Source organism: Bufo bufo, chromosome 3 (genome assembly GCF_905171765.1).
Source record: "Bufo bufo chromosome 3, aBufBuf1.1, whole genome shotgun sequence".
Classification (NCBI taxonomy): Eukaryota; Metazoa; Chordata; class Amphibia; order Anura; family Bufonidae; genus Bufo; species Bufo bufo.
Window position 1 is genome coordinate 595,864,126 of NC_053391.1, and position 26,810 is coordinate 595,890,935.

Sequence of the window (26,810 nt, forward strand, 5' to 3'; positions counted from 1 at the left end):
AAAAAGAATGCATCGGACTCTTGTCCTCCAGGGAAATTGTTTGTTCCTTCAGACTAATGTCACAAGGTATTTGAGTAACATCACTGTACTGTCTTGGCTGGACACCCTGAGAGTAGATCCACTGTCGATCTCATCTCGCGCAGATTTTGGTGGCCGGGGCTGCGTAAGTGTGTTGATGACTGTGTCAGCCTGTTGTACTTGTGCTCGTTCTAAGGTGACACATACTCGGCCTTCTGGATCTCTTCTTCCGTTAACCATCCTGTCCAGACCTTGGACGCATTTGTCCATGGACTTTATCACGGATTTATCGAATTCTTCGGGAAAAAATGTAATCCTGATGGTAGTTGATCGGTTTAGCAAAATGGCGTGTTACTTTTATAGCATTGTCTGCTCTACCTAATGCCAAAACTCTTGCACAGGTGTTTGTCGATAACATTGTGAAACTACATGGCATTCCCTCTGATGTGGTGTCCGATCGGGGGACTCAGTTATACTCAGGGGTACAATTGTCCTTTTCTTCGACTTTTCATCCTCAGTCGAACGGATAGACGGAGCGCACTAATCAGAATCTGAAGACTTACTTGAGATGTTTTGTTTCGGAGAATCGGGAGGAGTGGTCTTCATTCTTGTCGTTAGCTGAGTTTGCCATTAATAACTGTAGACAGGAGTCCACTGATAAGTCGCCGTTTTTTGGGGCATATGGATTCCATCCGCAGTTTGGCACATTTGCTGGTTTTTAAACTTCCGGTTTTCCTGAGGAGGAACGATTTTCTCCTTCTTTGTCTTCGATTTGGCAGAAAATTCTAAATAACCTGAAAAAGATGGGCAGCCGGTATAAGCGTGTGGCTGACAGGAGACGTATGAATGGTCCGGACCTGAGAGTGGGTGAATATGTGTGGCTGTCCACAAGAAACATTAAGCTGAAGGTACCTTCTTGGAAGTTGGGTCCAAGATTTATTGGTCCATATAAGATCACTGCCATTGTTAACCCTGTAGCCTTCTGTCTTGAACTTCCTCAGGCTTTGAAAATTCATAACGTATTTCATAAGTCGTTGTTGAAGAAATGTGTCGAACCTGTTGAGCCATCCTCCTTGCCTCCTGCTCCTGTCATGGTGGACGGTAATTTAGATTTTCAAATCAGCAGGATTGTGGACTCCTAAGTTCTCCGTATATCCCTCCAGTATCTCGTTTATTGGAAGAGTTATGGACCAGAGGAGAGGATGTGGGTTCCAGCGGCCGATGTTAATGCGAATGGTCTGGTGAAGTCCTTTCACAGAGCCCATCCTGACGAGGTTGGTCCTGGGTGCCCGGAGGTCACCCGTAGAAGGGGTGTACTGTCACGGTCTCTCAGGTGACTGGTGTCATTAGATCAGATAGACTAGCTGAGCGTAGAGGAATCTAACTGCCTCCTTGATTTCTCTTTATTCAGTGTTGATAGGGTTAATGACCACTTACCTTTTCTCAGTTGTTGCTTAGTGGTCTTTACTTCTACCTTTATAGTCTGACCCCACCCCTCTGACTATGCGGTAGATAGCTTCATTTGGGTTTGGCTGAGCTGGTGTGAGGTTGTCTCTGGTTTTCCTGTTCTTCCATCTCTACAGAAGTTAAGTGTTGCGTTTGTTTGTATTTGTTATATTCCCTGTTGTTGTATTTGGGCCTGAGACAGAGACTTCCATTCGTCCATCTGGGGAGGAATGGGTTGTCTCTGGTCCTTAACTTATTCCAGAGCATTATAGGGAAATCAGGGCCTAGGTATCCTGCAGATGAATATTCATACATTCAAGGTCTATTCATATTGTTAGGTAGTCAGGGCCCGGATTAGGGTTGTCTAGGAGGTGACCTGTTTCTTACCTAGTTGCCAGGCCCAGTTACTGTTCCCCTTCCCTCCTGTGTTCAGTGTGGAGTTTCACCCCCCACACTGATCGTAACATTACCTTTCTTGTAGGGGCACCGCCGAAAGGAGTTTCTAGCCTCCTCTTCTTTGTGCGCTGCACTGCGACCTGATGTCATACAGCGTCAGGTCATAGTGTGCGCTTACGTTCACTATGTCCTGACAATGTGTAAGGATCCGGAGCAGCGCGTTGCGGGCCGGCATCTTACCACGGAGCGGTGAGTAACAGCAATCGCTTCACTCCACCTCCATGGTCACATGACACAAACAAATCCTTGATGCCCAAAAAATGGTACAAGGGTTTTTCTGTGTCGGGTTAATCGTTGCAGCCCTACTGATGGCACATCAGGACAGACAGGGGTATAGACAGCTTGATGTTGGGTAGAACTCTCCAGCTTCTCTTTCTGTACGTCTCATCCTGAGAAAAGCTTTCCAACAAAATTACATTTTTTAAAAAGTTTTCTTTTGTTCTTTGTGGTTTAATTGGCGCAGACAAAGTATTGGTCTGCAACAATGACCTCAGTGTGCTGCGGGCCCGCCTGTGATATATTGTGTCACCGCATTTGCTGAAATATTTCCACTGTTTACGGAACATTATGTGGACAAGAGGAGATGTTGTGTTCCTCATCCCGACTGTGACAAAAGATGAAACCCGTCTCTTTGTATGAGGCCAAAGGATGAGCTCATGCCGGAGGCTCATGTGCTTGTTGACCTCTTAGTCTCTTTATACAGAGAGTCACCGGCAGGTACGGGGTTAAAAGTGTTATCTGTGTACATTTCAGCCTTTGCTTATTTTTGAATTAGTCATTGTACTTGTGTGTGTGTCCTCTTTGTGCTGTGCTGACTCATATCAGGAGAGGCAGAGCTGGCATTATTGGGCCTAGGGTATGCCCATGACACAGGGATTCTCTCCTTGGTGGTCTTTGAATCTTTGTGTCCGGCCCTACACCAGGCATAACACAGTGTATTAGTTTTAGGCTGTGTTCACATAGCGTTTTGTCCCATGTCTAAAGTATGACAAATAAGTTACAGTGCCATACAGTGGTATGTGTCACTATAGGGTTCTACTGTAATAAAAACGTATACCGGTACATGTAACGTATACGTTTTTGTTGCTGGATGTCAACACAGCCTTAGGACTCATACACACAACTGTGGGTGTTTCTGCGGTCCTGAAATCGTGGATCTTCAAAAACTGGATACCAGGCGTGTGCGTTCAGCATTTACATTGGGTTCAGACCTGAGCGTATTTGAGCGTTTAACGCATGTTTTTGTCGCGCGTTTTTGTCCATAGTTTTTGTCCATAGTCAACGCGCGTATTACACGCATTTGTGTGATTGACAGCAGTGTCCTATGGCCGCAAACGCGCAACAAAATGCCCCAAAGAAGCTCAAGAACTTGTTTATGCGTCGGGGGTTTTTCAGCCCGTTCGAACGCGCTGTAAAACGCAAAAATGTGAACCAGTCCCATAGGGAAGCATTGGTTTGCATCGGTTATGCGTTTTACAGCGCGTTCGAAGGCGCTGTAAAACGCGCAAGTGTGAACTTAGGGTTAGCGGAACGGAACATCCTGCCCTGTATAGAACTGTCTTATCCATATGAGTGCGGGACAATAGTCCTGCGGGCGGCCCGACGTCCACAGCATCATTGTAATCTATGATGCTGTGTGCTCCAGTGCGCACAATCAATGCCGCTCCGGGACATATGGCCCGCTCACGAACCGTATATCTCGGAGGGCATACGGTCGTGTGCAAGAGGTCTTGCAGAGCAATTGTAGCAATAAAAAGGGAGATCTCTGAATGGTTCTAGCATTGCTAGAGATTGTCATGTACTATATGATGTCTGATGTACCGACAGATATTGCAGTTTTATTTTTTTTTTTGTGTTTTTTTTTTTTTTTTTTTCACTAGGCTGATTTTTAAATCGCCTCAAACTATGGGGCTTTTTTCCCCCCTCATTGTCTTTTTTTTTTTTTTTGTCCTGTTGCCCGGATTGAAAAAAAACCACAAGTTTCAGTCTATGTTGTATTTTTAAAGGCATTTTTGCATAGGCTTTTTTTCTATACCATTGTATTTTCCCCATACTGCTGTATAGGGGATGTGAGATTAAAGAGGGGTACAGGTACATACTTTTCCATAAAAAGATTAATAAAAAAAAAAACAAACTCCTGTGCTCAAACACACTATTTGGCCCAAGAGCTGCTATAAAAACGGACCAAGTTTAGCTTTTTTTAGCCCAAAGAAATGCTTATCAAAAAATGTGTGTGACCGCACCCTCACATGTGGCGGATAAGCCTCAGATTTATCATTGTGAATTTTCATGTTGCAAATCTGCGGCAATGTTCAGTACCAGCAAATTGGATGGAATGTCATCCACACACCATGTAAAAAATCTGCGGCATAAATTGACCAGCATGTTAATTTAGGGCATATTCACATGACCGTAAAAGTCTATGGGACTATTCACATGGCTGTTTTTTGACGGGCAGGGAATAGCAGCTGTCAGAAAATAAGAATATGTCCTATATTTAGCCTATTAAAATCATTGTCCCCGTTTTTAACAGCTATTTAGACAGGAGTGAGCCATCTAACGTCCATTAAAAACTGGTAGACTATGTTAACTGGGAGCATCAGATCCTGCTGCCTCCACTGCGAAGTGAGTGTTCCCGGGATATATATATATATATATATATATATATATATATATATATATATATATACACACACACACACACACTAGCAGAAGGACTATTTCCCGCTGATGCTGCCACCCTGCTTGATTTTTTTTAAATATGCCCCGTTGTGCCCCGCTGGATTTCTCCCGCTCAGTATGCTAATACTGAGCATTGGAACAATGAGGAGGAGACGCAGTCTTTCTCTGTGGGCGTCGCCTTCTCCCCTGTCCAATCGCAGCGCAGAGCTTCACAGCCAGGGAGTTTTTTCTGTATTGTGATGCATTTGGCTGTAAGTATATTCCTCAATGTAATTTTGTCGCACGAATGTCACGCAACAATTTTTATAATGATAGGCTATGCTGTTGCACTGCGACATGCATCATGCAGCGACTTCGACACGACAGTCGCAAAAATATCCATCCAAGATGGATGCATGTAGCAGCATAGTTGTGCCCTATGTGTCGTGCGACTTATTGTCGCCGTGTAGCCCTAGCCTAAAGCTGACCTAGAGCAGTGAAGAAAAATGGCTGGGTTGTTATGGAAACCTAAACACTGACTCCCCACCCCCCACAGTGCCCGGCCTCCTTAAAATCGGACCTCCACAGCAGCCTATCACCTTAACTTTGACCTTCACAGCAGCCCGCCCCTTTAACAGTGAGTTTCACAGCACCCCACTCCCTTGACATTGACTTTCTTAGGGGCCCGCCACTTTAAGGCTACTTTCACACTAGCGTTCGGAGCGGATCCGTCTGATGTTTCATCAGACGGATCCGCTCCGATAATGCAGACGTTTGCATCCGTTCAGAACGGATCCGTCTGCATTATTACTTAGAAAATTTTCTAAGTCTGAAAGTAGCCTGAGCGGATCCGTTCAGACTTTACATTGAAAGTCAATGGGGAACGGATCCGCTTGAAGATTGAGCCATATGGTGTCATCTTCAAGCGGATCCGTCCCCATTGACTTCCATTGTAAGTGTGGACGGATCCGCAGGTGTCCGCTCAATGAGCGGAGCGGAGGCTGAACGCTGGCAGGCGGATGCATTCTCAGTGGATCCGCCTCCACTGAGAATGCATTGGGGCCAGACGGATGCGTTCGGGGCCGCTCGTGAGCCCCTTCAAACGGTGCGCACGAGCGGACACCCGAACGCTAGTGTGAAAGTAGCCTAACAGTGACCTATACAGCACCCCGCCGGTAAACACTGACCTCCATAGGGGACCGTCTCCTTATCTGTGACCTGCACTGTTCCTTGCTCCTTTAACAGTGACCTCACAGTACCCTGCTGACTTGACAGTGACCTCCACAGCAGCTGCCCCTTTAACAGTAGCGCTTGCCCCCTTAACAGTGACCTCCACAGCGCCCTACCCCTTTAAGGCTAGGGCTACATGGCGACATTTGTCGTACCAATGTCGTGCAACAATTATTTTTTTTATGATGGGCTATGGTGTCGCACTGCGACATGCTATGTTTGTGACACGACAGTCGCCAAAAATCCATCCAAGATGGATGCATGTAGCAGTGTAGTTGTGCCCTATATGTCGTGCGACTTATTGTCGCCGTGTAGCCCTAGCCTAAAGCTGACCTAGAGCAGTGAAGAAAAATGGCTGGGTTGTTATGGAAACCTGGAGTAAAACTGTGTGTATGTGGAGACTAAGGGCCTGCGAGCTTCTATTGGCTGATAAGGGACATGTGACCGTGTGCATTATAGAGACTGGGGGCACTACAAGGGACAATTATAGTTCGAATAAAAAATAAATACAAAAAGACCATGAAATTCTTCTGTTTTTAGCGGATGTCTTGCAAAACAGACACAAAATTGACGGGGATAAAAACGGATGGATGGGTAGAAAATGGATGCTCACCCTAATGCAAAATGGCAGTTAGAAACTGGAAGTTTATCTATTTTTAACATTGTGTGAATATATCCTTATGCTGCAGATTTCTCCTCTTGTACGTAATGCAGAGAGAGAAATCCACAGCAATAAACCCCTGTAACACATTTTGCATGTAATAAAATTCGCAGCGGACTGTATTCTCAGTCACAAGTGGACGCCCACGTGCTGTGGAGATCGTCCTCAATGAATCCGCACATAGCTTGACCTGCAGAGGGTGAAATAAGCCGCATTCCTGCACCATCTGGTGCCGCAGAATATCGTCGGATAACCGCGCGGCCATGCTCTTACACAGCACGTGCCGTTGCATGCCCTGAAAGAGCAAAATACCTGCAGTAGGACCTTTGCTGCCGCCATATGGTTCCCTAGGCCATAGGACCACCTGCACTCTTGGACACTCCAGCACATAACACGAGGTGCGCTTGTGATTAAATTGCATCTTAGCCGCCAGATATCTTTATGCAGATTGTATGGGAGTGATCTAATAAAATTCATATACCTGCCCAGGCTATTGCAGTTCTAAATTTGCTGGCACAGCTAAAGACTTTCAGTCAAAAGAATAAAACCAAACCGGTTATGCATCTTACCGATAGATGGTGGAGGTTGCGCACCTTTGGCTGTCACCTTTGGTTGACTGCACTGGGAACCATTACCTAAGCAGTGCGTTACTGATGGGCTTGTAGAATGCGCTCACATGCATTTGCTATGTATCGGACACATGGTTACTCGTTTCTGTATGTAAAGTCCAGCAGATTTATGTAGAATCCCGCACCTATGGAGGCCGATGGAACGTGCCGTAATTCTTTCTGTCTGTATGGAATTTGAAAAAAAACAAACCCTGAAGGTCATTTATTAAGAAGCCTATGGCAGTTTTTTTTGTGTAAAAAAAAAAAAAGTTGCAAGTTCACGCAACAAAATGTAGTCACGCCATTCTCAGCCGGGGCAAATTTACTTACATTTATGCCTGGAAATAGGCGGAAAAGAAGAGTGAAAACTACTACTAGTCAGAGGCTCGAGTAGTTTTCACTCCAGATGCAAGGACTGCCGAAGGTGCTCCCAATTTATGATCAAGACTGAGCCTTAAAGGCGTTGTCTCACTTCAGCAAATTGCATTTATCGTGTAGAGAAAGTTAATACAAGGCACTTACTAATGTATTGGGATTGTCCATATTGCCTCTTTTGCTGGCTGGATTTATTTTTCCATCACATAATACACTGCTTGTTTCCATGGTTACGATCACCCTGCAATCCAGCAGAGGTGGCCGTGTCTGCACTATTGGGAAAAAAAAAAAAACACCAGCCTATGTGTGCTCCCACAGTCTCGGCCACCAGAGGGGCTAGCGCTTTTTCCTATATTGTACAAGCACGGCCACCACTGATGGATTGTAGGGTGGTCGTAACCATGGAAACGAGCAGTGTATGCTGTTATGGAAAAATGAAATCCAGCAAGCAAAGGAAGCAATATGGATAATAACAATACATTAGTAAGTGCCTTGTATTAACTTCCTCTACATAATAAATGCCACTTTTTGAAGTGAGACAACCCCTTTAAATGAGGTGCTTCATCCAGCAGCCTAAGGCCGAATGCACACGGCCGTGGAACGCGGCCGTGAACGGTCCGTGGTATCCCGGCCTGGCATCCTGCTAACAGCAGAAGCGCATGGTGTCATTGGTTGCTATGACGCCGTGCGCTTCATGCCGCCACTGCACTACAGTAATACATTCGTATGATCTATATGATCGGCATGAAGCGCACGGCGTCATAGCAACCAATGACACCATGCGCTTCTGCTGTTAGCAGGATGCCAGGCCGGGATCCCACGGACCGCTCACGTCCGTGTGCATTCGGCCTATGGGCTATGAAAAACTAGGCTTTTATGCCCTGTATGACCCCCTTCCCCCATATGCCTGTGTAAGAAATCAGAGGTATACACTTACAGAGGTAAAGTAGGGGGATCGTGGACCTCTGTGGAAGCCCTATCACCTCAGCTGTGTGAACGAGCCCTTATTTCCATTGGTCAGACGCTATTGTCCTATCTATCTATCTATCTATCTATCTATCTATCTATCTATCTATCTCTCTCTTATCTATATACTATCTATCTCTTATCTATCTATCTCTTATCTATCTATCTCTTATCTATCTATCTACTATCTATCTCTTATCTATATACTATCTATCTCTTTTTTATCTATCTATCTACTATCTATCTATCTATCTACTATCTACTATCTACTATCTATCTCTTATCTATCTATCTATCTCTTATCTATCTACTATCTATCTCTTATCTATCTATCTATCTATCTATCTATCTATCTCTCTCTCTCTTATCTATATACTATCTATCTCTTATCTATCTATCTACTATCTATCTCTTATCTATATACTATCTATCTCTTTTTTATCTATCTATCTACTATCTATCTATCTACTGTCTATCTATCTAAAACCATAGTCGTTGGCAATTATCTGGTCAGAAACTTGTGTTTTAGGTCTATGACCAACTCTATCATCTTAATTCTGTCCTATGCAGGGTTGGACAATGCTTCTCCTGTATTGAGTTTCAGATCTTTGTTTCCGTCTATGCTAAGCTCCACATTTGGGGATGCGTTTGCCATTTCAAGCTACATGTCCCTTAGGAACAATGTACTTGTGAGTGTAAAACCATTGTGCAGATAGATTGAAGGCCTGAGAAATGGCTTGTAAATGATCTAGTTAATCATTGTTACAATTAGGTCTTACCCTTTAGTAGATCACATTTCCTCCAGATCGTTATGTGACAATATGATCCCGAGCTCGGTGAAATGCTGTTTTACACGAATAGGCTTAGATTGGGCTTTTAATCTCCACACGAATCCCCGCCGTCCTTAATAATATGACACGGACAGTTGAGTAAACCGTGTCGTGACAAGTGGGTTTTACTTTACATCCTAAAATGAGACAAATGCCATAAAATGTCCCATTGATTCAAACGTAAAATTCCAGCCTGTTGTATCCTGAAGCCAAGAAGGTTCTGTAGATTTTACATGTCAACTGGAAATGATGATGAAAAATTCCTAGATGTACAAATCTAAATTGTGTGAAATAAGGTCCTCCAAAGCTGGTTGTAGAAATAATAGGGGTCTGGCATTTTTCCCTCTTTGGGGCATATTTCCTTAGATGACTTTTTAAGCCGTACTTAGTCGTCGTCGTCGTCCCCCCTTGCACTGCCATTAGGTTTGTGTAATTTATGACATGGCGTGTGCCTCATCATAATTTAGGTGTAACTATGGCACCTAGCCCCTGAGTGACTTAGTTTTTTCCCAACATTTACTCCTGTAAGGCCCCATTCAGATGGCTGTATGGCCACCGTGCCCATGTTGCAGACCACAAACAACGGGTCTGCAATACAAAGGCACTGGCCGTGTGCACTCCATGCTGTGGTGCAGACCCATTGACTTGGGTCCGCAATCCGCAATTTACGGCAAAATATAGGACATGTTCTGTCTATGTGGTGCAGAGGGCACTGAGCCTGGAATCCCACGGAAGGTCTTCTTAGGCCCCTTTCACACGGGCGAGTATTCCGCGCGGATGCGATGCGTGAGTTGAACACATTGCACCCGCACTGAATCAGGACCCAATAATTTCTATGGGGCTGTGCACATGAGCGGTGATTTTCACGCATCACTTGTGCGTTGCGTGAAAATCGCAGCAAGCTCTATTTTGTGCGTTTTTCACACACAACGCAGGCCCCATAGAAGTGAATGGGGCTGCGTGAAAATCGCAAGCATCCGCAAGCAAGTGCGGATGCGGTGCGATTTTCACGCACGGTTGCTAGGAGACTATCGGGATGGGGACCCGATCTTTATTATTTTCCCTTATAACATGGTTATAAGGGAAAATAATAGCATTCTGAATACAGAATGCATAGTAAAATAGCGCTGGAGGGGTAAAAAATAAATAAATAATAATTTAACTCGCCTTAATCCACTTGATCGCGCAGCCGGCATCTCTTCTGACTTCTTTATTTGCTGTGTGCAGGAAAAGGACCTGCGGTCATCACATGGTCCGTCACCATGGTAAAAGATCATGTGACGGACCATGTGATGACCAGAGTGACGTCACCACAGATCCTTTTCCTGCACACAGCAAAGAAAGAAGTCAGAAGAGATGCCGGCTGCGCGATCAAGTGGATTAGGGCGAGTTAAATTTTTAACCCCTCCAGCGCTATTTTACTTAGCATTCTGTATTCAGAATGCTATTATTTTCCCTTATAACCATGTTATAAGGGAAATAATTACAATCTACAGAACACCGATCCCATGCCCAAACTTCTGTGAAGAAGTTCGGGTTTGGGTACCAAACATGCCGATTTTTCTCACGCACGTGCAAAACGCATTACAATGTTTTGCACTCACGTGGAAAAATCGCGCATGTTCCCGCACCCGCACCTTTTCCCGCAACGCCCGTGTGAAAGGGGCCTTAGTGTTTCCATGGGTTTCCGATCTGTGCCTATGGATAGTACATGGCCTATTCTTGTCCATTTTGCGGACAAGAATAAGCATTGTTACAATGGGTCACCAAATAAAAAAAATAAAAAACGGATGTAACACAGACGTCACATGTATGTCATCCTTATGTTTTGCGGACCGCAAAATACATATCGTCATGCGAAGGCATCCTAAGAATGGAAAATGGAATAGTTAAAAAGGGTTCCTTTATTCCGGCCACGCATTTAACTGCAAAGCCGGCATCGTCACCACCAGAGCTGAAAATCTGTGAATGAGAGGCTCAAAGTGAACTTGAAATTTATGCATGGGGTAAACTCAGGAAGCCATTTTGAATTGACCAGTTGGTGCCTTCAGACTTCTGCTGATATTACCTGCATCAGATTATTCTACCACTAGAAATCATACATGGCAATGATGCCCAGTCTGTGAAATGTTCAGCGTTTGGGTCTAAATGACTTGAGAGTCCGTCAAATTGCGTGGTGACCATCTCCCAACATAGTTGTCATTGTAATACCATGATTAATGAAAGACGTGCAGCTTGTGATTAATATCTGGAATAATCATGGAGATTTCTATTCCCTGGAGCTGTGGCAGATACATCTCAATGAAATGCTGGGCCCGTGGAGCGGTGAGCCTGTGCTTCCCTCACCAACCTCCGTCCATTAATGAAAGCCCAATGTCTTCTGTGATGATACGGCTGGCTGATGTCTGATAGTAGGAGTAGTGGTTTCCCCGTCATCTATCAGGATGTCTCTGGAAGGACAAGGAGTCTTCAGACTTGTATACAGATATACATTTCTTCTATTTATTTTTTTAAAAGCTTCAATATTTCCAGGCTGCTGAACAAATGTAAAAGGGTTTAAGTACAATAAACTACAAGAGTGACCGACCGGGGGTACAGAGGGGAGCGGGAAATCTGCAAGGAACCTGCACCAAAACTGCACAAAAAGCATCCTCAAATCCCCATTATTTATCACCATTTTGGTGTGGTTTTTGTGCTTTTATGCGTTTTTAGGTGCATATTTTGTGCGATTTTGCCACAGATCTCGCCCTTCCTTTGAAAAACACAACAGTTGACACGGTGCGGATTTCAAACTCCACACAGCAGGTCAATTTCCACAGCTAAATAAAGTGTACATGAGATCTGTCTCATCTCCTACACTGGTACTGTATTGTGCCGCAGTTTTTCCACGCAAAATCTGTATGGAAAAACTGTGCCGTGTGTACAGTCTGGAAAGGAGACCGTAGGCGAGGGTAGAAGCTGCTCAGATGGTACTGGTTTCAGGGTTATTGTGCCTTTTCCTGAAGAGGTGGTTTTCAGGTTGCTTTCTAAGGTGCAGGAGAATCTCATCATTTGGTTTAGGCCCCCTGCACACGAACGTGTGCGCCCCGTGGTCGTGCTGCGGCCCGCAAAATGCGGGCCGCAATGCACGAACACAGTCCGTGGGACAGCCACAGCGGATCGCTGACCCATTCACTTGAATGGGTCCGCGATCCGGCCGTTCCGCAAAAACATAGAACATGTCCTATCTTTTTGCGGAACAGAAGTACGGGACGAAACCCCACAGAAGCACTCCGTAGTACTTCAGTAGGGTTCCGTTCCGTACCATTCCGCATCTCCGGATTTGCGGACCCATTAAAGGTCTGCATCCGTGATGCGGAATGCCCACGGAACGGCACCTGTGTATTGCGGGTCCACAATACGGCAACGGGAAGCACACGTTCGTGTGCAGGGGGCCTTAAAGGGAACCTGTCACCGGGATTTTATGTATAGAACTGAGGACATGGGTTGCTAGATGGCCGCTAGCACATCCGCAATACCCAGTCCCCATAGCTCTGTGTGCTTTTATTGTGTAAAAAAAACCTGATTTGTTACATATGCAAATTAACCTGAGATGAGTCTTGTATGTGAGATGAGTCAGGGACAGGACTCATCTCAGATTAATTTGCATATGTAACAAATCAGTTTTTTTTTATACAATAAAAGCACACAGAGCTATGGGGACTGGGTATTGCGGATGTGCTAGCGGCCATCTAGATACCCATGTCCTCAGTTCTATACACAAAATCCCGGTGACAGGTTCCCTTTAACAAGTTCCAGGTTATGGGGGATGCATAGGAGAAACCTTGGAGGGGATCGTGTGAGGAGCAGATAAGAGGAGACCAAAAAACACTGGCTGACCTGTTCCATGTGCACTTGGCAGCTGAAGACATCTGTGCTGGTCCTATGGTCATCTGTGCCCGCATTGCCTAATAACCTATTAGTTCATTGTGGTTTCATTTTATAAAAGTAAAGTGTCATCAGAATATGACCTTTTATTTAAATCAAATTTTTGGATTAAACTTATTTTTAAAGTATATTTGGTGGTTATTTTTAAAATGCTATTCACTATCTATGTTTCAAAAATCTCAATATCCTGCAGTTTCCGCACTGGCCACTAAGCCTAATCATAGTCTGTACAAATCACTTTCCAGTAGTCATCTTGTTATCATAGGCAGGATTACAATGATAGATAATGCCTATATATTTACCTGCACAGGTCACAGAGCATGCCTACAAAACTCTCCCATAGAAATCAATAAGTCGGCTCCTGTCCATTGCGTCTATGGCCATGGTGGCTGCTGTAAAGCAGATCTCTAAGGCTACTATTCACACTAGCGTCTAGGTTTTCTGGTATTGAGTTCCGTCATAGGGGCTCAATACCGGAAATAAATGCTTCAGTTTTGTCCCTATTCATTGTCATTGGGGACAAAACTGAACAGAACGGAACGCTCCAAAATACATTCCGTTCCGTTTAGTTGTGTTCCCTGACCGGAGAGCAAACCGAAACATGTTGCATTTTGCTTTCCGTCCTGGGATGCGGATGCAAAATGGATCCGGCATTACCCTAATGCAAGTCAATGCAGACGGATCCGTTTTCTTTGACACAATCTGGCACAATAGAAAACGGATCCGTCCCCCATTGACTTTCAATGGAGTTCATGACGGATCCGTCTTGGCAATGTTAAAGATAATACAACCGGATCCGTTTATAACGGATGCAGATGGTTGTATTATCAGTAACGGAAGCGTTTTTGCTGAACCCTGCCGGATCCAGCAAAAACACTAGTGTGAAAGTTGTGATATTGTGTGCTCCGCACCACATCGCGGACAGAAAAACTCTGCTTGCAACGTTATTCTGTCCGCGATGGGAGCGCAACCAAACGGAACGGAATACCTTTTGGTGCATTCGGTTTTGTCCCCATTGACAATGAATGGGGACAAAACAGAAGCGTTTTCTTCCACTATTGAGATCCTATGACGGATCTCAATAGCGGAATTGAAAACGCTAGTGTGAAAGTAGCCTTACATACAAGGCGCTGCCTTGATTCATTGCCGACGGCTCTTGAACTTCTAAGCGTTCTTATTGTCAGCTTTACTTCCTGTCCCTGCAATTTGCAGCAAGTGATCCTGGCAGGATTTCCGTATTTACCTTCAGATATAAGTGAGGTTTCTTTCTTTGGTTCCTGACATAGCAGGAAGCTTTAAATAAGTAACATTTTAGTTTTTATTTACCGGCATACTTGTCTTTCATGTGAAAACTAAACTGACACGTCTGCTGAAAATTCATGAGGAAAATCTCCCTTTTAAGGCTGGTGTTAAGGCCTCATGCACACGACCGTTCCGTTTTTTGCAGTCCGCAAATTGTGGATCCACAAAACACGGAAGCCGCCCATGTGCCTTCCGCAATTTGCGTAACGGAACTGGCGGCCCATTGTAGAAATGCCTATTCTTGTCTGCAAAACTGACAAGAATAGGACATGTTATTTGCCACGAAACGGAGCAACGGATGCGGACAGCACACAGAGTGCTGCAAGAAGTAGTGTAGAGGCAGCACTATACGGTATCCAGATAATGCGTCTATATCAATGCAACAGCCTAGCCGTAGGCCCTTGATCCATCAGGCCATGAAATACACATATAGAAAAGAAGATGGCTTCGGCAGCATTCCGCAATATCAAAACGATCCTTTATTCGTACCTCCAGACACAATTGGCAACGTTTCGACTGTACACCAGTCTTTGTCAAGCCTAATGACATACATTCTGGTAGGCATATATATACCCCCCACATAAAAGACACACCCCGTTACATCAGTACAAATCACTGCACAATAGTATACACATGTTGATATTACAACTCACAGTTAATGATATGTCCACCCCGCTCGTGTTGTTCACCTCGGCGTTCCAATATCTGTAATGCGCAGCCGCATCTCAATGTATTTGCATATCGGAAGTGTCATACGTTGCCATGACTCCCGGCGGCGCACGTGTCTCCAGCCAATGTGCTGCGGGACGCACTCACTGACGTCACAGCTTGTGCGTCCACCCCATGACCCACACTCAAGTGCGCACAACAGTGCGTCAATAGCGTTAGTCACGTGGGGTACGCAGCCAATGAAGACCCGGCGCGAACATCGGCGCCATGGCAACGATGACGCCACGGTCACCACTACTTATTACATGTGTGATCTGTATCTAAAGTGGCCGGGTCTATATATTACAGAACCTCCGCTCACAACGATAATCACATGACTATAGAGGGAAATTAATCCTGACCCCACATATACACGCACATAACAGCTAATGGAAAAATACATAACCTCATAAGTGTGGTGCACAATAACCACACATAACCATCATCTGGATGGTGTATCCCATATATACATCACATATGGACCATCAACATGGTCCTTTGACATATAGACTAAAGACTGTTGCACCAGGGATGTGCCACATATATATTTAAAAACATGATGTCACTATACTGAGAGGACAAAACAGTGACAATCATCAATCGATGGATGCGACATTAAACTCTAAATTCAGGCCAAAAGGTTGGAGGGACCTGAGGGTATGGATCCATTTAAGTTCCTTCTTCCTCAGGATTCCCTTCCTGTCCCCACCCCTTCTCAAGTATCCTACATTGTCAATAACTTGAAATCTCAATTGATTAATGGAATGTTTACAGTCAATGAAGTGTTTTGCAACCGGTTTGTCAAGTGCACCTGTTCTAATTGTGCTTTTGTGTTTGTTAATTCTTTCCCTCAATTCCATCGTGGTCTCCCCCACATAGATCAAACTGCATGGGCACTGTATCATGTAAACCACATCCGTGGATTTACATGTAAAATGACCTTTGATCTTAAACCGTTTACCACTGTAGGGATGTGTAAAACCATCACCTTTCATGATGCCACCGCAGTTGCAACATGAAAGGCAAGGGAAATTACCATTCCTCAGTGGTGCTAGCCTTTTCTGTCTTTCGATGTCCTTCCCCCCTATATCCGCCTTCACCAATCTATCGCGTAGGTTAGGGCTCCGTTTGTATGCCATCATTGGGGGAACTGAAAATTCAGTGACTGCAGGCAATCCTTTCTGTAGGATCCGCCATTCCTGTCGTAGGATGTTGGCTATATTGCCGCTATCACCCCCATAGATGGATACAAATGGGATGCGGGGGGTCTCCTGTTTTTGGGATTTCCTTACCAGAGTGGCACTACGTTCCATGGATGTAATCCTATGCTTGGTACGGTTGATCAATTTGATGGGATATCCTCTCCTGCTGAACTTATTACACATCTCATCTACCCTAATACCAAAGAGGGTGTCATCCGATACGATACGGCGTACCCTAAGTAGCTGACTCCACGGGAGGGAGCTCACCATGTTCTGAGGGTGACTACTGTCATACATTAACAAGGTATTCCTGTCTGTAGGTTTTTGGAAGAGATCAGTACAGATCCTTCCATTGTGCACCTGAATTCGGACGTCAAGGAACTGCAGCTCACGGGCAGAATGCATCACGGTGAACTGCAGGTCCCGGACCCCAGAATTCAGGTGCGCATGAAACTCATCCAGTTCAGGCACGGTGCCAGTCCAAATCAAGAAAATGTCGTCGATGTAGCGCCACCAGCACAGGACTCTCTCAAAAAATATGGAGCGATACACCAGCCGATCCTCGACCTCCGCCATGAAGATGTTTGCGTAGGTGGGGGCCACATTGGACCCCATCGCCACACCCCGCTTTTGCTGGTAGAAGGTGTCACCGAAGAGAAAGTAATTCCTCCTCAGGACAACCTCCAAGAGGGCGAGGATCAGCCGGCGCGCCCCAAGAGAGAGCCCCGTGCCGGCCAGGGCCACATCGACGACATCGTCTTTTATGTGGGGGGTATATATATGCCTACCAGAATGTATGTCATTAGGCTTGACAAAGACTGGTGTACAGTCGAAACGTTGCCAATTGTGTCTGGAGGTACGAATAAAGGATCGTTTTGATATTGCGGAATGCTGCCGAAGCCATCTTCTTTTCTATAAGCACACAGAGTGCTGTCCGCATCTTTTGCGGCCCCATTGAAGTGAATGGATCCGCTTCCAAGCCGCAAAAACTGTGGCTCGGATGCAGACCAGAACGGACGTGTGCATGAGGCCTTAGGCTGTGTTTTTGAGGAGTTTGGTGCTTTTTTGTGCCGGAATTTTTGGTATCTTTTTTAGACAAAAAACATCAGCTTCAGATGTGGCATGGCATAGAAACACTAAACGCAGGGCAAAAGGGAATTTTTTTAATACTAGTGTTTTTTCACCCTTGAGGTGCATTTCTTGTGGCATTTTTTCAAATCGCAGCACGCTGTAAGTTTGGCGTTTTCCCTCATTGCCTGGCTGTTTTCTTCCATAGACCTTCATTGTGCTTTTTGTTTGTATTTTTGCAATGTGCGTGGGCTTCTTTTTTTTTTTTTTTTTATCCGCTTGTACATGCTGTCTTTTTTTGTTGTTTTACAGGACTACAGGGGAAATGGTGTTACAGGGGATAACATACCTATTTCTTAAAATAATGTCACGCAGGAATTATGATCCTGAATACAGCCGATACGATCTTCAGCTTAATCTCTGTGGGAATGGAGTTCATGAGGAGACATGAAGTACAGAGAGGATGGACAGGACAGACTGTGGTAATGGAGACTGCATACAAGTGCTGCTGCTCATTATTCACACCACCCTCCTCTCTGTACTTCATGTCTCCTCTTGAACTCCGTTCCTACAGAGATTCAGATGAAGATCTTATCAGCTATATTCAGGATCACAATTACTGACAAGTAGAGCAGAGAGGAGGATGAGGCAGCTCTTTAGCTCAGTGTTGTGAAGTAACTTTTACTCCTGTGTGATTAGGACAGGTTTTGTGTGTACGAATAGGACGTCGGCCATTTTATTTCTCCTAATGTTTTGCTACCTAGACAAAAGGAGCCATTATAACTAATGAAAGTTATTTGGGAATATATTTATAATAAAGTAATATTTAAGTATTTTAATTTTCTTAATTCCCGGAGAACCCCTTTAACTTTAAAGGTTGGCCTGTTGTAATAAGTAATTCTTACATGGAGTCCTAAGCAATGACAAACAGGAAAGCAGTGTAGGACTGCAAGTGCTTGAGTATTCAGTGTGTCATCCTTTAATAAATCTTTTAACTGAGCTTGAAGTCCATTATGTTCTTTAGTGTTTAGCCATTTGAAAGACGAAATGTATGACTCGGGAGTTGAGATTTGTTCAAGTGATGCTTAGGTTGAGTCAGCAGGAGTCTGTAGGCCTTCTAGCGTACTAAGAAGAACACTTTGAGAGTAGACAGATGCCAAATCTGTGGTTGGTCAGTGAGTAACATTTTACAGTCCTTTCTCAGAAAAATCTTGTGCCTCATTATTTAGACTAGTCCTCCAGCCTGCGGCAGCTTCTGGAGCGGTGACTCATATTCGTGTCTTCCCCCTCACTCGTATGGGTGCTTTCAGTCTATCGTTGTGTTTTTATGGCAACAGATTGATCGGTTTGTGTTGCTGGCCCCCAGTTCTTTCTTTTAGTTGTTCTCCTGTAGAGGATCTTCATATTGCGTCTACCGTCATTTTTAGAGTTCATAACGCTAACCATAGATGGTATACTTGTAGTTGTCAAAAAAGCAATCGATATGCCGACAGCTATGACCATGAAGGTGAGAGATTCTCATTTGTCAGACACTTCTGAGGAAACCGTATGATCAGACTGATTAGACTGATAAAATCCAGCTTGCCTTCTCACTGGTTGTCTTGTTAGCAGATGACATGGGACTGTCTCCTATGTACGGGTCCGCATCCAATTCGCAAAAAATTGCGGAACGGATGTGGACGAAAAATACGGTTGTGTGAATACACCCTTAAGGGGTTGACCACTTCTGTACAAGTGATGGCCTTGCCTCAGCCGAGGCCATAACATGTAAAGGAGTTGACAACCCCTTTAAAGCTAGATAGATTTTATGGTGGTTGTCCACATTGGGTGTCCCTTTCCACATTCGCTTCATAACAGAAGGGTTGGGTGCCCAGTTGTGACCTCTCTCTCTCTTATGGAAAGCAGAAATCAGGATTATATGGATGCGGGCAGGCATGTAGAATTGCAGGAAATGTATGGTCGCATCAAAGCAATGTTTTTGTACTCCCATACCCTTGAATGAGTTAGTTTCAGCTGGAAAACGTATAAAAACAGTGTGAAATGAACAATTCACTTGAACATTTCCTTGCACACACGGATAGCACGTGGATGAAAGGTACTGGTGGAAGTTGTGTCACATCTGAGGAGGTCCCAAGCAAAACAGCTCGGTACCATGAAGCTCACAGATGACCACATTGCTGACTAGTGTTTGGTCCGAGAGTCTTGTCATTACACTGCTGCCAGCCAAGGGGTTAGAGGTGACCATATGTACAGTGGAAAGCAAACTTTCTGGAACCACAGCTGAATGGAGGCAAATAGAGTAGGGTAGAGCTATATCATGTAGTGGAAAAGTGGCTTAAAGTGACCTAGTGGGGAGGGGCAGGTAGGCAAATCCCCCCCCCCCCCTTCCACTTTACCAGACCTGTGAAATGAAGATTACTTACCTTCTTCCCAGTTCGGGCTCCCTGCTTCTTCTCCAGGCCTGCGATGCTCCTCTGGGCTCCCTCGCTGTAAACATCCAGTTTGACATCACTGCAGCCAATCACTGGCCACAGTGGTGACCATCTCCCCTTACGTCATGACAAATAGTCACATGACAACCTGGGATCCAGTCTTCACCTCCACAAGTGATTGGCTGTGTTGATGTCAAGCCCAGCGGAGCATCACAGGCCTGGAAGAGAAGGAGCAGGGTGCCAGCGCCAGCAAGGAGGTAAATAAGCTCCTTTTACATAAGCTTCCACCATTTTTGCACAACCCCTTTAAGTAAGGGATCTCTTACCGGTACACAGCAAACGGTCAGCAGATATTATTCCTGGCCTTAGGGTGCATGCTTCCACTGCAGAGTCTAATGTATGTCAACCTTGTCATATATAATAAGTAGTGCTTCAGCTGTTGGATTCCACCATGTTTGCATTTTTCCAATGGGGAGAAGGGAAAATGTTCCTGATAGACTCCTGGCAGCATCATAGGAACAAGGATCAGGCGTCTCGCAATCCAGTACAACTACACCACTATGTCTTTACAGGTGAATGTCCCCAATTGAATGGGTGAAAGTGGCAATATAATCTTGTGAAATCCACAACAGGGCTGCCTAAAATGTGCGCTGCATTTCTTTTTCCACAGCATTGAATAGGATTTGTGACTCAGGGTTGTGGTTACATTCTTGTAGCCATACTTTTTGTACTACATTAGCAATAAGTAAATTTTTTAAATTCCCTGTTGATTATAACATATGAAAGGGGGGGGGGGGGGGGGCGCGCAGAGGAGCCCACAGGAACCTGCATGGGATTGATTTTAGACCCTGACCATGGATCCACCCTGCCATGCCTCCTGTATCCCTGAGTCCAGCAGATTAGTGCCAGGCTTCTAGTGCGGAGGAAGTGACTGGTTACTGAGTGCCTAGTTCTAGTGCTATCGTATTCCCCCCACTTATCTGTGTTTTGTATGATTGAAAGCTCAGGAAACAGGAAATACTGCAGCACCCGCTTACTATTCACTTATTTACTGCGCAAGATCATTCCTAGGGCAACAGAGTCATTTCAGAGTGAAATGATATATTGGACGTGGACATTCTTGGATCTCGCCGTCCACATATGCAGGAGAGAATACTGAAGAAAGAAATCATTGTTTTGCTTTTTTTTATTTTATTTATGTATAATGAAGAGTTTGCCCTTTAAACATTTAAAGGGATAGCAAGTGTCTGTCCGTACTTTAACTAGTGGCACTGCTCATCATACAGTGGCCTGCACACAGCTTCTGTGTACCAGCTGATTCTATCCGCCTGATATTGTGGTGTCTTTATGTCTCTAAAATTCCTGACCATGGCGTAGAGTGCTTAGTGGGCATAATGCAATGAATATCTCTGATCAGGGGTGAAATGTAGGGATGGTTTGGTTTTATCAGTGGGATGAGACTGTCACCATGCCCTGCTAGACCCCACCATCCCTGATCAGTGGTGAAATCCATAGGATCTCTTGGTCTGATCAGTGGACTGATACAATGCCCTGCTAGACCCCACTGTCCCTGATCTTAGCGGTGAAATCCTTGGGATGACCTCGTCTAATTAGTGGACTGCTACCATGCCCTGCTAGGCCCCACTGTCCCGGATCAGCAGTGAAATCCATAGGATCATTTGGTCTGATCAGTGGACTGCTACCATGCCTCAATAGACACCACTATCCCTGATCAGTGGTGAAATCCATGGGATGACTTGATCTGATCATTGGGGGAAGCCTACCTCTATGCCCTGCTAAGAACCCCCTGTCTTTGATCAGCAGTGAAATCCATGGGATGACATTGTCTCCTCAGTGGACTGCCACCATGCCCTGGTAGATCCCACCATCCCTGATCAGCAGTGAAATCCATGGGATGACTTGGTCTCCTCAGTGGACTGCCACCATGCCCTGGTAGATCCCACCATCCCTGATCAGCAGTGAAATCCATGGGATGACATTGTCTCCTCAGTGGACTGCCACCATGCCCTGGTAGATCCCACCATCCCTGATCAGCAGTGAAATCCATGGGATGACTTGGTCTCCTCAGTGGACTGCCACCATGCCCTGGTAGATCCCACCATCCCTGATCAGCAGTGAAATCCATGGGGTGACTTGGTCTCCTCAGTGGACTGCCACCATGCCCTGGTAGATCCCACCTGTCCTTTATCAGTAGTAAAATCAATTGGAAATATGAAGCAATATCTGTAACAGATCAGTAGATTTTTTTTGTGTAGCGATGTATGTCTCATGTGGACATATTCCTACACTTGGCATTATTTCTGGTGTTGTTCATCAGTAGTGGGTCATGATGGATGTAGTTCCCGGTGAATAGGAATGCATACAATGACAAGTATTAGTTCAGTGTAACAGATTAGCAAGTACTTAAAAGTGCCTATAATAAATGCTGTGCATGCGTCACCATGTGCGTGAGTGGGAACTGAATGACACCCTAAAGCGCTTGTGCATTTTTATTACTATTCAAACACATGGTCAGTCCGCCTTTCCTATCCTAGTCCTAGGGGTTTACATTTACATTGATTTGGATGTGGTGATACGTCTGCTATGGTAATCTCTTATTTGTATTCTACAGTTGTGCTTGTTTTTTTCCCTGTGTGGTTGATGGGTATTTTACATTGATATCTCATTTACCTACCTTCTGTGCTTTGGTTTGCAGGAGATATTACGCAGAAGGGCTATGAAAAGAAAAGGGCAAAAGTCCTGGCTCCTTATATCCCTCAAACCCAAGGTAAGGTTATCATTCATTTTTAGTCTAATACATAGCAATCAGTTGATTTCTGACTCTCACAAATAATTCACTGCTGACTATTAATAAAATATTTCACCTGAACCACTGACTGGGTAGTGACACAAGAGCCTCACTGTATACCTGTCCTATATTTTACTCTCCTTTTACTGTTTCTTAAAGGGATTGTCAATTAAATAATAACTCGTGCAGCCCCTGTAAATGTGATAAAATGACAAAAGAAGTGATATCTCGCCGCTTTACCCCCCCTGCTGTTTCCTATGCAGAGCTCTGGTCCTCCCCACCGCTGTTTGTCTTTCTGACTGCAGCATTCACATTCCGTGCACATAGGTCACTGCTGCAGCCAGTCACTGATCTCAGTGGTGATTGGTTGCATATTGACACGACACCGCTGCACTCAGGAAGATGATGTCAGCAGTGCAGGATCGGAGCACAATTCTGGAAGTGACAAGGGAGAAAAATTGTACTAGTTTCACACTAGCCCTTGAGATCCAGCCGACTGTTCCGGCAGGATCTCTCTGCATTCCGGCATTGCCGAAAGTTTGTAAGTCTCCGCCCGGCCATATTAACTGTAATAGGGACCAGCAGAGATCTAGCTGCATCCTGGAAAATGTGCAGAGTTGCGGCCGAGTCTCCACCGGTCCCCATTATAATTAATGGGGCGAACGGAGACCTACAAACTTCCGGCAATAGCTTTGATCACCTTTTAACAGCTATCGGATGAAGGCTTGTTCAGCTGACGGCAGTCTGTCCCGATTCCTCCATACACACTCGGTTAAGCATGTATGTGTTTTCAGTGGGGGGCAGATTCTCTGCCAGGGGAACAGAGGGGTCGGACATTAGAATCTAACGCGCCCATTCCTTCTCTCCTCGACCTCATCTGTCATGGGAGAGATAAAAGCTCCCCATACAAATTAGATTGCCTGTAAGTCCAGCAGACAGCAGTCTAATGTGTATGAGGGCCCTTAGCAAGACTCGTAGTACGGAATCCTTTATGTTGAGCCGCAAAGAAACTTAACAAGAAGTCCTTGTTGCAGTGCAAGATGCTTAACAGGGACCCCATCTTCACAGGACTCCCAGGAAAGCTAGTGAGGATCCTAATTACTCTATCTGCATACAGGGATTCACAGCCTTCTGTGTACACAAACTGATTGATATGTCAGGCATCCTGTGTGGGTGGGATAATCAGGACCTGCCGTGTCTTTCCTTAGGTCTGTTTCACATGCGCGGTAAAGAGAGCCGGCAGGTTGTTCAGGCAGGGAACAGTCTGCCGGTCTCTCTGCATTCTGGCATTGCCGTCTAACCCTATTCACTATAATGGGGACCGGCGGCGATCCGGCTTCAACCCGGCTAATATGCCAAGAAGCGGCTGGACAAATACCGTTAGGTGACCGGTAGCTTCTGGCAGTGCCGGATCCCTTGCTGGAGCAGCATGCCGGACAAACGCTAGTGGGAAACTAGCAGAGACCTGTCAGGATTTACTCTGCATTTTGGGCAGAAATTCCTTTTTTTCTATCATTCTCACAGTTACGACAGCAGAAATCACCTAACAGTGTCTTTTTAAATGGAAACAGTGAGGTCACTACACAGAAATAATTCTCGCAGTTGCACGATTATATCACACCACAAAAATAATAAGCAGAGTGATGTCACAGCATAGGGGTAATAAATAGTGATGTCACTGCACAGGGATAATAAACACAGTGATGTCACAGCATAGGGGTAATAAATAGTGATGTCACAGTACAGGGATAATAAACACAGTGATGTCACAGCATAGGGGTAATAAATAGTGATGTCACTGCATAGGGGTAATAAATAGTGATGTCACTGCACAGGGATAATAAACACAGTGATGTCACAGCATAGGGGTAATAAATAGTGATGTCACAGCATAGGGGTAATAAATACAGTGATGTCACAGCATAGGGGTAATAAATAGTGATGTCACTGCATAGGGGTAATAAATAGTGATGTCACTGCACAGGGATAATAAACACAGTGATGTCACTGCACAGGTATAATAAATACAGTGATGTCACAGCACAGGGTGAGTAATAAATAGTGATGTCACAGTACAGGGATAATAAACACAGTGATGTCACTGCACAGGGATAATAAACACAGTGATGTCACTGCACAGGGATAATAAATACAGTGATGTCACAGCACAGGGGTAATAAATAGTGATGTCACAACACAGGGGTAATAAATAGTGATGTCACAACACAGGGGTAATAAATAGTGATGTCACAGCACAGGGGTAATAAATAGTGATGTCACAGCACATGGATAATAAACACAGTGATGTCACTGCACAGGTATAATAAATACAGTGATGTCACAGCACAGGGTGAGTAATAAATAGTGATGTCACAGTACAGGGATAATAAACACAGTGATGTCACAGCACAGGGATGATAAACACAGTGATGTCACTGCACAGGGGTAATACATAGTGATGTCACAGCACAGGGGTGATAAATAGTGATGTCACAGCACAGGGATAATAAACAGTGATGTCACAGCACAGGGATAATAAACACAGTGATGTCAGAGTGAGAGCAAGGATAATAAACACAGTGATGTCACTGCACAGGGATAATAAACACAGTGATGTCACAGCACAAGGATAATAAACACAGTGATGTCACAGCACAAGGATAATAAACACAGTGATGTCACAGCACAAGGATAATAAACACATATTTCCCCTTACATGACAGAATGGCTTTTGAGCCCTCTCAGGCTCTAGGGTCCATCTGCAACCTCTGTACCTTATATGACATTCTTGATGTTGCAGGGAAGATGCATCTGACCCACCCTTGACCTCGGCACTCCTGGGGCACTCCTTGGTTAGGTGCCCATAGATCCCTTGGTCTAAAAAAGTTCACATAGCAGTTGAACAAATTGCTACTAAAAGTATTTTTAGTTTTGGAGTTGCCCTTCCCTTCCATAGTTCATCTTTTTCATTATAATAACCCTTGGAGTACAGCCAGCACACAAGAGTACAGATACTGTACTGACGTTGTTAACTCTTTAACTGCAGTCATGCTTCTGGTAATGTTTTAGATTTTAAGTAACAAATCTTATATTCTGCACATAAACTACACAGGTGGTCTATCCTGGGACAGAATGCTTATTGGTCACGCTGTATGGTATCATATGCCTGCTGTAGGGATTTCTTAGTATATTATGAAACATTACTTGTTCGTTCAGCACAGCATCAATGATTATTGACAGCAGCAGTGGGATTCGCGGACAAATTAAACTGGCCATGGATGTAAAGATTTGGCCATGCCACAGTTATAGTTTGTATATGGGAGTGCTCGTGGGCAGAAATACACACAATACGGGCTATTTACCCTTGGAAAATCTTTTGTATTGTGTATTGCATTGATCCACTGTAGAGAAGAAGAACCCAGACCGGCTGTTCGTTTCGACGGAAGGACTGCAGTATAGGTGAGTATAGTTTTTTATTTTTCTATTGGTAAAATTACACATTTCGGGACTGGACAGGACCCTTCCTCAGATCAAACCAATATACCCATATACGGTATATTGGTTTGATCTGAGGAAGGGGCCTGTCAATAAATGAATATACTGCAGTCCTTCCACCGATACGGGCAGCGCTTCTAGGTTCTCCTGCTTCTCTACAGTGGATCCTCACGGGCGTCCTGGCTAGGCACCAATTCTCCAGCAGGGCAGCCCGTGGTGCTTATTCTGTTCTTCAGGGTGTCGTGCTCCTAGCACAATGCCAAAAGGTGAGCATACCTTGTCTGATCTATTCCCCTACCTATCTGCGCTGCTCTCTCTCTTTCGATTTGCTCTAGAGACATTGATAGAATGGTCTGATCAGTGAGGTACTTTGCCACCATTCCCTGCTACGCCCCAATGTCCCTCATCAGGGGCAGTGCATAGAATTTCAACCCTTCCATAGTTGGGAGTGGTGCATTTTTAGGGAAAAGGCCAATAGGGTCTGCTGTGCTATTCCTAATACTGTGCTGATCAGATTGTAATCTATGAAAAGGTAAAAGAGTTTATTAAAAGGTTTGCATATGGCCCATTTTAAATGTGATGTATCCAAATCCTGGGAACATGTAAGTCGCACGTA

At 44.8% G+C, this 26,810-nt stretch overlaps 1 protein-coding gene across 2 annotated transcripts in view; it reads left to right on the forward strand.

The window, feature by feature from the left end:
* The window catches only part of DIP2B (disco interacting protein 2 homolog B), a 213,420-nt gene that overhangs the window by 76,038 nt on the left and 110,572 nt on the right, over positions 1 to 26,810 (forward strand). For both annotated transcript variants that reach the window (XM_040425899.1, XM_040425901.1), the window contains exon 2: positions 22,607 to 22,678. In XM_040425899.1, coding sequence (XP_040281833.1) covers positions 22,607 to 22,678 — 72 coding nt within the window. The remainder of the gene's footprint in view (positions 1 to 22,606; positions 22,679 to 26,810) is intronic.